This window comes from Sciurus carolinensis, chromosome 5 (assembly GCF_902686445.1).
Source record: "Sciurus carolinensis chromosome 5, mSciCar1.2, whole genome shotgun sequence".
In the NCBI taxonomy this organism is placed as follows: domain Eukaryota; kingdom Metazoa; phylum Chordata; class Mammalia; order Rodentia; family Sciuridae; genus Sciurus; species Sciurus carolinensis.
In genome coordinates this window covers 148,029,635-148,045,237 of record NC_062217.1, presented here as the reverse complement: position 1 = coordinate 148,045,237, position 15,603 = coordinate 148,029,635, and the positions used below count along the sequence as shown (strand labels likewise).

Sequence of the window (15,603 nt, the reverse complement as noted above, 5' to 3'; positions counted from 1 at the left end):
GCAGAGGATGGCAGCCCTGAGTAGGGCCGGGGGATGGAAGGCAGGCCCATCCTCACTCCACAGCAGCCCAGCCCGTCCGCCCGACTGACTTACATGGCAGGCTGGTCCTGTGGTTCAGCAGCGTGAGGGCAGGGTCATCCTTGGGGGTCTGGGGTGTGCCCCGGGTTGTGGGAGCCTTGGTGGAGTCTCCATCCGTGAAGGCCTCCATATCTGGAGACTGGGGTGAGCTGTCCATGTGGCAGGCTGTGAGCGCATTCTGGTATTGCTGTCGTGTGATCTGGAAGGAAGTGGGCAGATGCTCAGGAGAGCTGAACAGAGAACTCCCCTGGATGCAGCCAGTTTGCCTGAACTCACAAGTAACTCCTTTGGGTGCTTGGAACCCCTGAGATCTGTGAACTGGGAGCCTTACCAAAGCTGTACCAGCCTAGTGCTGCAACAAGGGGCCCTTTGTTTGCCACCAGTTCCCACTGTTAATTTTTATTGGTTTCATACTTTATAGTGCATCTGAAGAAGCCTGAGTTTATTTTGTATTGCTACAACAGAATACCTGAGGCTTGATACTTTATAAAGAAAAGAGGTTTAAGTAGTTCAAAGTTCTGGTGACTGAAAAGTCCAAACAGCATGGTGCTGGCATCTAGCAAGGGCTTCCCTGGCTGCTTCACAATTTATAGAGAAGCAGAAAGGAAAATGGCTGAGTACACAGGGGCCAAGCACATGGTGTGACCTTGCATTATAATAACCTGCTCTCACAGAAAATAACCCAGTCCTGAGAGAATCCTACATTAATCCCTTCCATGGGTGGTAACCCCATGACCTAATCACTTTCCACTAGGCCCCACCTTTTAAAAAAATTCCCCACCTCTCAATACCATTACATTGGGCACCAAGCTTCCAGCACATGAACCTTTGGGGGGCACACTCAAGTCATATCCAAATCATAGCACACAGGTTAGGTAAAACTGTCCAAAATCAGGGATTCTCAAACCTCAGCATCAGAACTACTTGAAGGGCGTGCTAAACAAGATTGCTGGTCCTAACAGTTTCTTATTCACTTGGTAAGGGGTAGAAACAGAATTTGCATTTCTAGCAAAGTCCAGGTGAGGCTAATGCTGCTGGTCTGGAGATAGGAACCATGGACTTGAGACCTAGTTAAAATCAGACACAGGTCCCACTCAGGTTTTTTGTTTTTTCCCTCTGAGGATTTTAAAGGAGAAAGTAGTAGAATGTTAGTAACTGGCGTCGATATTTTTCAGGTCAAAACTGTATGTTCTATGCTTTATGGAACCTGGCATTTGTCCAAAGCCTTCAATGGGTTCAGTGTTCTTGAGGACACCTCACGTTTGCAGCTCTCCTCTGTTGGGAAGTGAGAAGTCAGGTTCCAAAATTTCCCCAGAAGTTTCCCTAACACCAAATTTCCTAAATGACACCTGATAAGCTCAACAAAACAGTTGCTCTTACTATAGCTGCATTCTTTAAAATGATTAGTTTAGATTTGTCTTGTAGTTTAGTCGAAAAAGAAAAACGACTCTTCACTTAGAGAATATGGACTCTTCATTTAGAGGATACACACTGCCTGCCCAACACCCAAGGTTCAAGTCCTGGTTTTGCCACTTTCAAACAGGGTGACTTGGCCAAATTGTTAACTTCTCTGAGCTTGTAAAAGAGGCCCAGAGACAAGAAGAGGGTAAGAGTGAAATGTGTTAGGCAGCGGTTAGGAATGCTTGCTTAAAACACGTCCACACACAGGTCTTGCAACTTGACTTTATAACGGGCATGTATTTCAAAGTCAGGTTAAACTGATGACCTCCTTAGGTCTAAACTGTCCGTGGCACACCATGAGGTGGGGTAAGGGAAGGAGCAGTGTCTTCTCTGCTCCCAGAGTCAGTGTGATGGGGTGGTGCTGTGAAGGCAAGACCAGGTCTTGGAAAAGAAAATCCTTAACCAAGAAAATACAGCCAGAGAGAATGAAGGGGGAAGAAAGCAGATTCCAAGTAGGGACAACGTGGAAAGACAGAGGAGAGGAAGAGACCGTGAGTGGGGAAAAGAGAAGAGGAAGAGAGAAGATTTGACTTCAAAATGGGTCTGCTGGCTTAGGTCTCCTGTGGGTGGGTGTGTCCCCCAAGCCTCTGGGGAGGGACAACTTGCAACCTTCCCTATTTAACCAATGTATTTTTGGAAAGGTTCATCTAGGTTGTTCCTGCAGTGAGCAGTACTACTCTCCTTATTCTTAGGCAACAGTGAATGTCCTTCTAGTCACCTGGAATCGGGGGGTCCAGGAACTCAAACCCTCTCTTTAAGCATTGTTATGGAGGAAAGAATGAGCTGGAAAGGAAGGACTGATGACTTCTGTAATCAATACTGAATAGACAGGACAGGCCCCTTGTGAGGCTGAGTTCTATCACGGGAGACATTCACAAAGATGCTAAACCAACACCTGTCAGGGGCACTGAAGAGGAGATTCAGACAGCTACAGCCAGCATCCTGGCTGTAGCTGTCTGAATCTCCTGCTAGGGGATGGAGAGTGGTGTGGGAGTGACTGAGACAGGGTGAGAGGCAGAGACTGAGGGAGGATCTGCACTGTCGGTGGGTGGCTGTATAAAAGGAAAGGTATCACCCACTGGTCACCTTCTCTGCGTCTCACAGCCTTACTTTTATTATTTTGTAATAATAAAATGTAAACTACTGCCATGCCAATGTCACCTTAAAAGAGACTGTTGACAAGGTATTACTCTGAAAAATGTATTCAGGAAAGCAACCTCTGCCTTGCTTCTCCCAGTTACATGTCTAGATTTTTTGGGGGGGAGGTACTGGGGATTGAACTCAGGGGCACTCAACCACTAAGCCACATCCTCAGTCCTATTTTGTATTTTATTTACAGAGTTTCATTGAGTTGCTCAGTGCCTTGCTTTTGCTGAGGCTGGCTTTAAACTTGCGATCCTCCTGCCTTGATCTCCTGAGCTGTTGGAATTCCAGGCTATATTTCTAGATTAAAGCATCACTTCTCATTAGTTCCCTTCCCTGTTCAACTGTCTATGCTAACTTTTTTTTTTTTTTTTCAGTGCCAGGGATAGAACCCAGAACCTTCCAGTACTCTACCACTGAGCTACACCTCCAGCCCCAACAACTTTTTATCTAGAAAGTACTGTTGAATAGAAATATAATATGACAACTAAATTTTAAATAATTTTAGTTATACGTTTCATTTAACCCCATATGGTCAAAATAATTTCACTTCAATATGTAATCATTATAAAATTTTTAATGAGGAATTTTACATTCCTTTTTGTACAAAGACTCTGAAATCTAATACGTACTTTATACTTTTAGCACATCAGTTTGGGGGAGCAACATTTCATGGCCTTGACAGGCACGTGTGGCTGCTACACTACTGTATTGGTCAGTGAAGGTCCCGCAGGTCTTCTGCTAGACCCAACCTGCTCTGATAACAGGGCCTTGCACCATCAATGGCGTTCCCAGTACTAGCCAGCACAGCCCCGCTGGTCCAGCCAGGTGGCTCTCTCCTCAGGCCCTGGACCTCACTACCCATTTATGGATGCTCTACTGCACAGGATTGCCTTAACTCCCCTCTGATTCTTTCCCAATTTTTAAAAGTCCATTTTCCAGACAATATAATCTTTTAAAAAAGCTACATAATTTTGTAATCAATTAGATGGTACCCTGTGTTGATCATTGTTATTTACCTATGTTTCCTCTCCCTAATTAAGATTTAATCGACTTTATAAGACAGAGGATGGGTTTCTATGTAAAAATGTATCTATATTTAATATTTCTTTAGTATATCTTATGGTATCCAGAACCACTGTTTGTGGTCAACAAATTCCTATTGATTGGTTGATGAAGGCAATCAAACTATTTTTCAAAAGACAGCATGTTTCTATTTTCTCTTGATGGCTACAGACACCACCATTTCTTGAGTTCAACTTGTTTTCTCTGCTACTTTGGCCAGTTAAGAATTGAAGCTAGCAGGGCTGGGGTTATAGCTCAGTGATAGAGCACTTGCCTAGCACATGTGAGGTACCACATAAAAATGAATAAATATATACAAAAAAAAGTATTGTGTCCATCTATAACTAAAAAAAAATTTAAGTAAGCTCTAAATTACAAAGGGAAAAAAAGGTCTGCTTATCTAAAAACTAACAAAAAGTAAGGTTACCCTTTTTGAACATTTTGACTTAGCAGCCAAGGTGCTAGGGAAGTTAACCCTGAGGCTAGCATGTGATGTCTCCTGTCATTTTAGGTTATTCTGTTTGAACTTTCAACTTTCAGGTGGTATTCATTCGTCTAAATACGATCCTGCAATATAGGGATCCTGCCACCAGATGGTGATGGGGTATTTTGGTCAAAGTTATGCAATCCAGACTGTATGACAACTGCCAAATATTCTTAGTTTATAATGATACTTACAGTATACGTATTAAAAAAAAAAAAAAAAAAACTCATAAGGATTCTTTGGTACCTTCGTAACTTAATCAATGGAGGCAGGACAACCACCCGAGATTAAAACCTTGACGGAAGCTTGTTTGTTTTTGGCTGCACGACTGAAAGGTCCACTCAGCCCCGATGCCCATACATTTGCATTGCCCCAGGCTTCCCTGACCACACTAACATTAGTCAACTCCAAAGAGTTGTTTTGAACCCACGCCAATTCTTTTGTTTTCAGGAACAAGTATAGGACAAACTTGGCTTAACAAACTCGTTGGGTCATCCCATTATGGGAATAGGAAATTAAAATTGTACACTTTCGACTGAGTCAGAGAAAGAGGAACAATTAACTTCCCAGTGAAAGGTTAATTCCTCATCAAAACACTATAAAAACCCCCAGACAGAAAGTCACCAACAGTACCCTCTTTGGGACCTCTCCTATGCTGTGGGAGCTTTCCTTGCTTGTTTCTGATAAATCTGCTACTGAATTCTCACCCTCAGTCTTCTGCATCATTCATTCTTTAAGTATATGAGACAAAAACCCTCCATTGAGCTACACCCCAGCTCACTAATTACTATTAGTCATGGCTTTGCTTAATACTTTTCCCAATCATTAGATGCGCCTTTCTATTTAATTTTGTAACTTGAAATCAAATCACTCCTGGATTTTGACTCCTCTGGAATTTCAGCTCATTGGACTCAAAAAGCCCTAGTGGACCCTTCCTGCAGCCAGCAGCAGGGCTTGGGCAGGGAAAACACTTCCTCAAAACTCCTCTTGGATTACAAAAGTGGGGAAGGAGGCAAGTAGTAACAGAGAAGCCTAAAGAATAGCCCTGAGAAAGTCTATTAAATCAGGTGGAGGTAATTTGCAATTTTAGGGTAAGGTATCTTTTATTAAAAAACAAAAGAGAAAAGCCAAACCAAAACAAATACTTGTGTTAAAACAAAAGAAATTTGAACTCACAAAGTTCCCCTGGGTAGGACTACAATTATAGGCAGTTTTTAAGAGAAGGAAGCCACCAGTTTAAAGAGGTTTTTGAATAATACTTTAATTGGTTGATCTTCTCAATTTCAAGATGCCTGGGTAAGCTCAGATCACAGCAAAGTCCTTTGATCTAACTAAAGGACTGACACCTGTTCTTCAGAAGGCCCTCGGATTTGAGGTTCCCAATACTGCTGCTGTCTCACATCCTTGTTATCTGCAGAACATTCCTTGTGTTCTAGGGGTGGAGATATGAGATCATTTGTAAATTTTAGGAAAATCCTTACAACTTCCTGCTAGGTATTTGTCATAGCACATTCCTCTGAGGAGCTGTCAAGTCCAGCGTCCCCAAAGTATTCCCCAACCTACGTAAGTCTAGAAATGTCTCTGAAAAATCTGAGCTCCCCATGGGTGCTCCTTAAACCTGACTCCTAAAGAATCTCATTCACTTTTCTTCCCAAAGCAACAAATCAAATCCTCGTATGACTTTTTGAACTTAGGATGTAAATGTTATGGTCTGAATGTCTGTGACACCCCTCACCAAAAAAAAAAAAAAAAAATCTATGTTGAAACCCAATCCCCCATGTGAGGGTATTTGGAGGTGGTGCCTTTGAGAAGTGACTAGGTCCTGAGGTGGAGCCTCATGGGTGTCCCTTCTTTTCTCTGTTTTCCATCATGAGAGGACACAGGGAGAAGGCTGGATCTGCTGGCACCTTGATCTGGGACTTCCCAGCTTCTAGAACAGTGAAAAATTTTTGTTGTTGTTGTTCTTTAAGCCACCCAGTCAATTCTAATTTCTTTCAGCATACTGACATATGACTAGGACAACTGGAAAGATCCAAGAAGTAAACAACAGAAATTCCTAATGCACTTAAAATAGAATCCAAATTCCACACCCAGAAGACCCCAGATATCACTGCTTCTGATGCTCCATTCCCAGCACACACCAGCCCTGCCTTTGCTCACCACAGGTCAGCACTCAGTCCCTTGACCTACCAGACTTCTCCTTGTCCCTTATTTTTATCTTGAACATTCTCCTCACCTCCCCTTTCAGGTTGAAGCAAAAGTGTCCTTTGCTCAGCTTGCTCTGATAGCCATTTCAAAAGCAGAGGCCTCCTCTGCTCTCCTTCTGGTCTTCCCTGACAATCACTGTTTACACACAACCCTATTTCCTTTGTGGCCTTTATCACTACCTCAACTCACCTAGGTTATTTATGGGGTCACTGTCTATCATCTTCTTCCCCTATTGTCACATAAGTTCTAGAAGGGCAGCAACTTGGCTGTCCTCGACAGTTTCTCAGTGACAAGCACAAAGAGGACATTGATTAGATATTTGTTGAATCTCATACTTACATATGGCTTTCTCTTCCTTTTTCCACAAACCATGTGCCCAATATAAACTAATAAAAGCTGGCACATTAGGGTTTCCCTCTTCCCATTTCTCCTACTCCACCTCTGAGGAAGGTCTGCAGTAGCCATAAAAAGCCTTCTTGCCAGGAAGCCACAAGCAGGAGAAACGGGGGCCGTGGCTTTTTAAGGTTTAACCTTCTGGTCTCATTAGACTTGTTAAATGTCTATGGTCACGTGCGCCTGTGAGTAATGCTGGGCTAGTTCCTTGTCACTTCTTTCTCCCTGGCTCTGGTTTCCTGCACCTCTCCCTAAAGCCATATGATCTTATGCTCCTCAACTTCCTCATCAGTACAGTGGGAGTGACAGGAGTCCCTTCTGAGGGTGGTGGGAGAGTGCAAGGAAATCCTCGTACCCGGCCACCCCCATGGTTGTCATTCCATCCTCTCCTCCACTAGTAACTGCCCATGGGTACTTCTTTTCATGGCCACTTTCATGTGCTGATGTCAGTGTCAATGCAGGGTGTTGACAGAGTTCTGGAACCCAGAAAGCCAGCCAGCACACACCACTCCAAATAACCAGGGTGTGTTCTGGACAGTCAGAAGGGACCTTCTTCCACTTGTGTGATTTTGGTACGCTTCTCATCCAGCCCCAAACTGGGATAACAGTTACCAAGTGGACTCACTAAGTGTTTTGTTGGATTGGGAGAAAGAGGACTTGAGCCAAGACCTTAGGCCAAAGTTTGTAATTGTTTGCTGAATGCTAGAAAAACAAAACAATAAAACCTAGTGAAGCAAGAGAAAGGGGGATGATAATTTAAAAGCCTTCTGTGCAGTGCCAACCCCAATGAAAGGTATGAAGAAACAGCTCCCTCCTCTTGAACTGCACAGCAACGAGCGTGGCTGCCTCATCCCAGAGCATGTGCAGAGTGGTTCTCTTAACAGCTCAGCAAAGCTAAGCAGGTGTTCATACTTCCTACAAAGGATTTTCAGTTCACACACACTTTAAATATTTGGTTGTAAAAATATGCTATCATATTTTTAATCATATTTAAATATATTATCATGTAAAAATAACATGGTTTCTACTATATACACATGGCTTACTAATTACCTGCAAATTGCTTTTGAAAAAAAAAAATGAGTGAAATCAACCTGGTGTTAGTGGTGGGAGATCCAAAGGAAATAGTTCGTCAGACACTTGCCTCAGCCAAGCTGATTTCCCATTGCTTTGTGCCTCAGTTTCTCCATATGAAAAACAAGGATCAGGAGATCTTACAAGAGTGACAACCATAATTGAACTTCCTGAAAGCAGGGTCTTTATAAAGCCAAGGAGCAGCTGCCACCCAGCATTATGCTGGAATATGGAGACTGGGGATGGGGGTCTCCTTGTGCAGCTCCCTCAGCCAACCTACCCTCAGGAGAGGGGCAGGGACTGCCCTCCTGGGGGAGTTACCTTCACAAATTGTACATCGCTGAGGATGTGGACTGAGTAGTCGGGCGTGTAGAGGTTGTTGCTGCTGCTGTACAGCTGGGTGTTGCTCCCACCAAAGTCGCTGCGCTCTCGGTTTGGAGACTCAGAGCGATTCAAGCCGCTGCAGCGAGAAGGGGACCGGTTTACTGCAGATGGTGAGGAAGGAGAAGAGGAGAGAAAAGACAAGGAGGGTGGGGCAGGGAGAAAGGAGAAGGAATGGAAAGAGAGAGAGAGAGAAAGGTGCTGTTCACTCAGGTCCCACCGGACTCTCAGGCAATGGTGATTCCAGGTGGTGGGAAGGTGCCCTCACCTTCCCATCAGCCCAGGAAGGAGCTGAGCTGCTTTGCTGGTGTTGATTCCTGTGAGGAGCCAATACTACTCCCCGTGACCTCTTGAATGAAGAGCTGGGGCCTTTGTTTCCACCCCCAGCAGCAGGCAGAGGTGGTCTACTGCCTTTCCTGGATCTTGTTTTCAGGTTAGGTGCAAGAGGACTCCAAATGCATGACAGTGCTGTGAGCATGGTTTGCTGTCCCAGACCATGAGCCCCTCTACTGTGTTGACATCCTGTACAATCCCTTGACAAACCTTATTTAGGAAAGGCCAAGGCCTTAGGTTTGTCTACCATCTGTCCCAGCATGGACAGTCACTTTTTGCTGTGGAGATACATTTTAGTGGGATTAACTCAAGGCCTGGCCCAACATTAGCAGGGCCTGGGACAAGAGTACAGAAGCCCAGAAACCATCTTGATAAATATTTACAAGTTATAAGACACATTAATAATAAATGATTGAAATGTTTTATCCTTGTCCTTGACAAATGTTCACAGCAACCTATAAGGCCAGTTGGTCTCCCTGGAGTTTTGTATTTGAAAAGAGGGAGCGCCTGCCCTGGCCCTAGGGCTTCTGGACCCACTCACTATTCCCCAGGACTGTTTGGGTGGGGAATTCTGGGATCCCAGGTATCTGAAACATGGAAGCAGGAAGAACATAGGCTCGGGGTTTGCCTCACCTGGAGGGACAAGACTGAGAAGGGCTAAAGTGGGGCCCTTGGAAATGTGGGTCTGGGTAGGGCTTGTTCTTGCCCAGGCCTATGTATAGACTGGGATAATCCACAGGCTTTCTAGCAAAGACCTAATGTAATGTTTTTACATTTTGAAGACATACTTTTTGGGACAGTTCAACTAACACCATGTTGCTTGGTTTCAAAATGGACTCTGTGAGCCACCCTCCCCAGGATCAATGGAAGAGAGAGTGTTGAAGGAGACCCTAGAATTATCTCAACCATGGAGCAACCCCAGTGAGAGACTGCAAAACAAACCCCTCTCCTTCCCAACTGATGCCACTATGCACTTCTTTCAAAAACAGGGAATAGGAAGCTGTGCGCCTCTCATAACACAGATTTATTTCAGGGGGTCAAATGAAGAAACAAATTCTTCATAGATTTTGGTCCTTGTTCTTTCAGTATAGAACCTGGGGAATTTAATTCTGTCTCTTGAAACAATGCTGCCATCAATCAAGATACTTGATTAGAGCCTATTTGGAGTGAGTCACGGAGGCTGACAATCTGTTTAGCTGCCAAGCTGTTGTTGTCTGGCAAACCACGTAGCAAAAAGATCAAAATAATAGGCTGATCATTTTCTCATCAGAACCATAATGATCACTGCCTTAATATAATTTAGAATTAAGGATTCCACTTCCATCTTACAATTCTTAGTCAATGTCATTCGCCTATGTGCTTTTGTTAACCCAGAAACCTGGGGGTCACTCTTGACTCCTGCCACTTCCTCAGGCCCACCTCAAGTCCTGCCATCTTCATCTCCAACACAAATCCATCTGATGAATCTCTCTCCAGTCAAATCAAGTTTTCATCACCTTCACCTGGACCCTAATCTTTTACAGTAGTCCCCCTGATCTGTGGGGGATACATCCCAAGACCTCCAGGGGATGCCTGAAACTGCCCATAGTACCAAACCTGATAAATGCTCTGTTTTTTCCTATACATATACACTCATGATAAAGTTCAATTTATAAATTAGATATAATAGGAGATTAGCAATTTTCTCCATTTATTAACCAATAAAATAGAACAATTGTAATAACTGTCTATGATGAAAGTCATTTAAAACTTGTGAATTGTTTATTTCTTGAATTTTCCATTTAATATTTATGGACCTTGGTTAACTGTGAGTAAATGAAATTGTGCACCGGGAAACTGTACATAAAGGGGACCACTGTGATCTGTTTTCACTTCAGCTGTCAGAATCATATTTTTAAAACACTAATTATCTTCCAGTTATCTCTGTATAAACCCAAACTCCTTGCTGTGACCACTGAAGGCCCCAGACCTGGTCCTTGCTTTCCTGATCTCCTCTCAGCCGCCCTTCCCCTCTCCTGCTTTGCTCTAGCCCCCTGGTCTCTGGGTCTCTTGAATCATGCAAGCTTCTCCCACCTCAGCAGATGCCATCCCCCTCTACCCCCACCTGCTGCCAAGGCTGCTTGCTTCTCAGACCCTCGCTGTCACTGAAGACGCCACCTTCTCTGAAGACCTTGTCTGGCCACCCTTTGAAGATTCCCCTGTTGTCTTCTTTCACTGCCCCTGTTCATTCCTTCAAAGCACCTTTCACAAGTATTAGTTGATTTCACATTTGTACTTATACGTCAGGTCTGCTTAGTTTTAAATTCTATGAGGGCAAAGACCCTGTCCTTTCTGATCAGCATCAACGCATATCCAGTACCTAGAGCAGTGCCTGACCTGGGGGAGGTATTCAAGGAAAATGTATGGAATGAACAAATCTGTTCCTTTGAGGAGTCTTATAGAATATAATTTTTCCTTTGTTTTAAAAAAGGTTTCAGAGCTCTCAAGTCATCCTGGAGTCAGAAAGCTTTTCTCTTCAGGATACAGTCATTCTGGAGAAACTGACCTTTCCAAGAAGCTGGGGTGGGAGCAGGACACCAGAAACACAGCTGTACAGAGTTAAATTGTGTGTAACCAGAATCCAAGAAGCCTCAGGCCTTGGCCCAGTAACTTGAGGGGGAGGCCACAGGAGGAGGACACTGTTTGTTTGTCTGTTTAAGAATAGCTTGTAAATCAGGGGTCCTGGAGTTGATGCAGAGGGCCTGCTTATCCACAGGGGGACCTGACCCTCCTCCAGAGTGTCCGAGGACTGATAGGACAGTCCCGGTGACACAGAGTATATAGTGAAGCACCAATCTGGGTAGGTGGTGAGGGTATTGGGCAAACGGTGCACTCCAATCCTGTTCCTGGTGACTTGGAAACAGATTCATGAGTTCTGGCTTGGCTAGACACATTTTTGAGTATCTAAATTGGTGGCTGGTTAAGAAAATCAGTGCTCTTTCCTCCATGTTAGCTGAGGAAGTGGGCAGGCAGTCTGGCAGGAGAGCAGCTTCTTTGGCATGTGAGTGGAGTCTGGAAAAATTGTACCTTGACCCAGTGGGTTTCAACTCAGTTTGGTCATTACCAAGGGGAGAGGACATGAGCAGGGCCTGTGGTTTCAGTAATCTGAGAAAGTACCATCACACCTTTATCCTCCACTTTGCCTGGCCAGACATGGGATTCACATACTCCACACCTGCTGCTCCATATCCATGTCCCTAACATCATGATTCAGGACGTATTCAGGGAGGATGGCAGGGAAACAGCCCTGTTTTATCTACTAAACTCTTTCCATCCACAGAAACTTCTGCCTGAATCACCTCCACTTCTTGTTGGAAACCGAGGTGACAACTGCATCCCCATTCCCCACAAAGCTCTCATTGTCTCCTGGGCACCCAGAGCAGATAGGCCATCTTGCTGCACTCATAACTCACAAATCAAACATAAGCTATGTCCCTGTTGTGCTAGAAGGAAAAACATGTCTTTTTTTTTTTTAAGTAAATACACTACGGAAGATTTATTCATAAAATCTCAGAGGGTTTCCAACACCAAAAGATACAACTTTTTTATGAAGGTTGGGTCTATATAACAACATTTTAAAAGAAAAAAGAACCTTCATTTCATGACAAAGAACGTCTCGGCTCACCCGAGCATTGTGCAAGATCAAGGTCTCATGTCCCAGAGCCTGACATTCCTCAATAGGTAGGATGCTGATGACTCGGCAGTTTGTAATTGTGCACATACACTCAGAGGTCTCTGAGCAAGGGAAATGGAAATGGAAATGCTTTTAATAAAAACGGAGAAGAAATCAGTAACAGACGAGTGTCCCAGCAGCATGGCAAACTAGTTCAAGTTGTATAATTCCCCTTGGCATTTTCCAAGAGCACAGAGGCACAGCTTGGGGGAGTGAAGCAACAAGGAAAATCCTAAGTAAACTGCAAGGATTTCTGAAAGAAGACAGATCAAACAGCGATGCATAAAACCCACTACAGGACTTGTCAATAGAAGGTAGGCCAGGCAGCCAACATGTCCCTGGCATGCTCTTGCTCTTACAATAGGTCTTTGGGTTGGCTCTGGTGTGACTGGGTGGAAGGGAGCAGGATTTTCTGCTCTGGACCCCCAGCTGCTGTGGAGGTTTGGCAGATTGATTCCTGCAGCCTTTGAGGAGTCAGTCTGCAAGATATAGGTGTCCTAGCTGGCAGCTTGAAGTTACTGAGGTTACTGTTGAAGTTACTGGGGTAAAATTGGGGGAGGAGCAGAAGAGGGAATGGAAGAGGATTTCACACTGGAATTTAGGCCAGATGGAACCTCCTCTCACTCTGCACTAATATGCAGGGGCCCCAAAACTTAAAGCTCTGGGATTCTTGTTTCACTTGTGACACCTTTATCAGGGATTCTTCACAACCCTCTCCAGGAAACAAGACCCAAAACACAGAATTAGAATGCCCGGCTGCCCCTTTAAGTATGAAGATCTGAGGGGAAAGAAGGGCCCAGTGACTGCCTGTCTACCTCTTTTGAAGCATCAGTGAGGGATAAGGGGCACAGCTTCCTTTGGTCATGGTCACTGTGCCATGGGCCAGCTGTGTTCTTCGAATCAGAAGGGGTGTTTAATTACACGGGCTTATAAGAGAACAAACTGGGATTATTAAAATTCATCATTCTGTAGTAGTATTCAACATCAGACAACCAAATGCCCAGAACCAGGCCTCTGTCAAAGCTCAATGTGAACTCAGCAAGTCAGCCCAAGTTACGATCCCAGATGAACTCGCTCACGTTACACAGAGTTTAATGGTTCCCAAATGTTTACTGCGCAAGAGCCAACCCAAAGGAATATTTCCACTTGCCACATTTTTCAAAGTAGAAAGATTATTTTTAGGAAGTCCCTGTATATTCATGAAGAAACTTCCATTATCTTTGATCTCAGAGCACATTATAGATGGACAATTGATCATTGAAAAAGAACTCTTGGTTCTCACATCTCTCCTATATCTGTGTTTGTGGATTTGGAAAGATTGTAATGGGGAACTCAACATGATCACTACCATCAGGAGAAGAAATAAGAAATAAATCTGGGGAAAGGGAACGCCAATCAGAAGTTTCATTTTAAAATGAAAGCCCTTACAAAGTTGGCTAATTACATGACACTCTGGAGGTAATCCACAAACTACTCAGTTCTCCTTACTCAAACTCAGGGTCAAATAGAAAAGAATGCCCTATTGGAAATGATGTGCAATCACACATTCATTATTTGCAATATTTGGTGCAGGAACCCCTGGTCTTAATCCATTGTAAGCAGCATATTCATTAGCACGGCTGAAGCAAGTAAGTCACAGCCCTCTAGGGGGAGCAAAATACCTATATTCAGAGGTGCAACAGGTCCTAAGCAATAGGGGTGCAGGTTCTCAAGTTTGGATTTTAGTCTTCAGCCCTCTTTGTACTTACTACACATACTTCATGACCCAAAGGCTTACTTTATGAGTTTGTTTCTTTAGTTACTATTTTCTAATAATAATTCTTGCATATCTCCCAAGGTGGCTGTGGGGGTCAAATAAAATAATAACAGATTTAATTTTAAACTTGAAAATTTTATTAATTTCTGAAATCTGTCTTTTTTCCTGTGCAGATGGGGTTATGACCCTACTTCTTGTTTTTTTTCCTGCTGTACCCAGCACCCTGCAAAGCTGAACCAAGAACAGGGAAAGGCTGACCTTGCTCTCACCTCTGTACCCAGGGTTTCTTAATGGGTTGAAAACCCACTGTACAGAGACTGGGGGGAAGGTTTGACTCTGTCTCCAGTCAGAGTCAAAGACTCAGCCCCTCCTGGGGGAGACTGCACAGCAAGAATGAGTCATTTTAATCTGTCTGACACTAGGTTGCCATGAAGTTTGTCATAATAAATACTAATGAACTAGAATTAACCTTTCTTAAACTGAGTAATTAAAATTAACAGGTCATCTGGTTAACTGAAAGTTAAATTGAAAGGAAAATACAGCCAGGCATGGTAGCACACACCTGTAATTCCAACTGTTCATGGGGTGGAGGGAGGCAGGAGGATCACAAGTTCAAGGACAGCCTGTGCAACTTGGAGAGATCTTGTCTCAAACTAAAACATAAAAAGTACTAGGGATATAGCTCAGTGATTGAGTGCCCCCTGGAGCCAATCCTCAGTACCATGAAAAAAAAAAAAGGAAAAAAGAAAAAACTGAGAAAATCTTAAAAAGGGAAATATGTCCCTGCTTTGATCCTTTTAGTTGAAAATCTTTAAAAAATATGTCCCCTGTGGAACATTCATAGCAAACTCTTGGCATTCTCTGAGATTCACCGCATGTGAAGGATCTTGATGGTCCATGATGTGGTCATTTCTAATTTTGCTGGCATGCAGGAATAGACCACTTAGCTGGTAAGGACGCCAGACTGGCATCTCACATCAACTGTACTACCTGGTATTCATCATGAAGGCATGAGCATGGAAAACTTTATTTTTTAGTGGAAAATCACCATCAAGTGAAAGAGCAAACTTTGGTGAAATTTGAGAAGGTGGTTAACTTGTCTTGAACAGATAAACATGGTAACCAGATGGTTTTTGATGGAAAAATGTGATTTTGGAGAAAAAAAAAGTCAACATAAATACTTCTGAAGTTGCCGATAGGGGGGTTTAAGGTCTCAGGACATAGCCCTTTACGATGTTCAGGGTCTACAATCCAGACAGCAAAACATAACTGTATTCTTCATGTCTGAGGGTGTGATGGCACACTGGGTAAGGGACACAGATGTAGAGACAATAGGAAATGGGACTGCATTCTAGCAGCAGGGTAATTGAACAAACAAATCCCTGCTTTGGTCATTACTTGCTCTGTGGGCCTAAGAGAATAACCTCTGGAGAAGAAAACAATATAAACAGCTATTAGTTCAGATTCATTACATTCTATTTAACCACTGAGTTCCCGAGTAGCTCTATGAGGTTC

The 15,603-nt window shown here is 43.6% G+C and overlaps 1 protein-coding gene across 8 annotated transcripts in view; it reads right to left on the bottom strand.

The window, feature by feature from the left end:
• Positions 1-15,603, bottom strand: part of Cnnm1 (cyclin and CBS domain divalent metal cation transport mediator 1) — a 54,426-nt gene that overhangs the window by 3,756 nt on the left and 35,067 nt on the right. For 7 of the 8 annotated variants that reach the window (XM_047552311.1, XM_047552312.1, XM_047552313.1 and 4 more), the window contains 2 exons: positions 8,228-8,391; positions 94-277 (listed from right to left, as the gene is read on the bottom strand). In XM_047552311.1, the coding sequence (XP_047408267.1) occupies positions 94-277; positions 8,228-8,391 (348 nt within the window). The remainder of the gene's footprint in view (positions 1-93; positions 278-8,227; positions 8,392-15,603) is intronic. The other variant, XM_047552314.1, reaches the window with a different exon arrangement.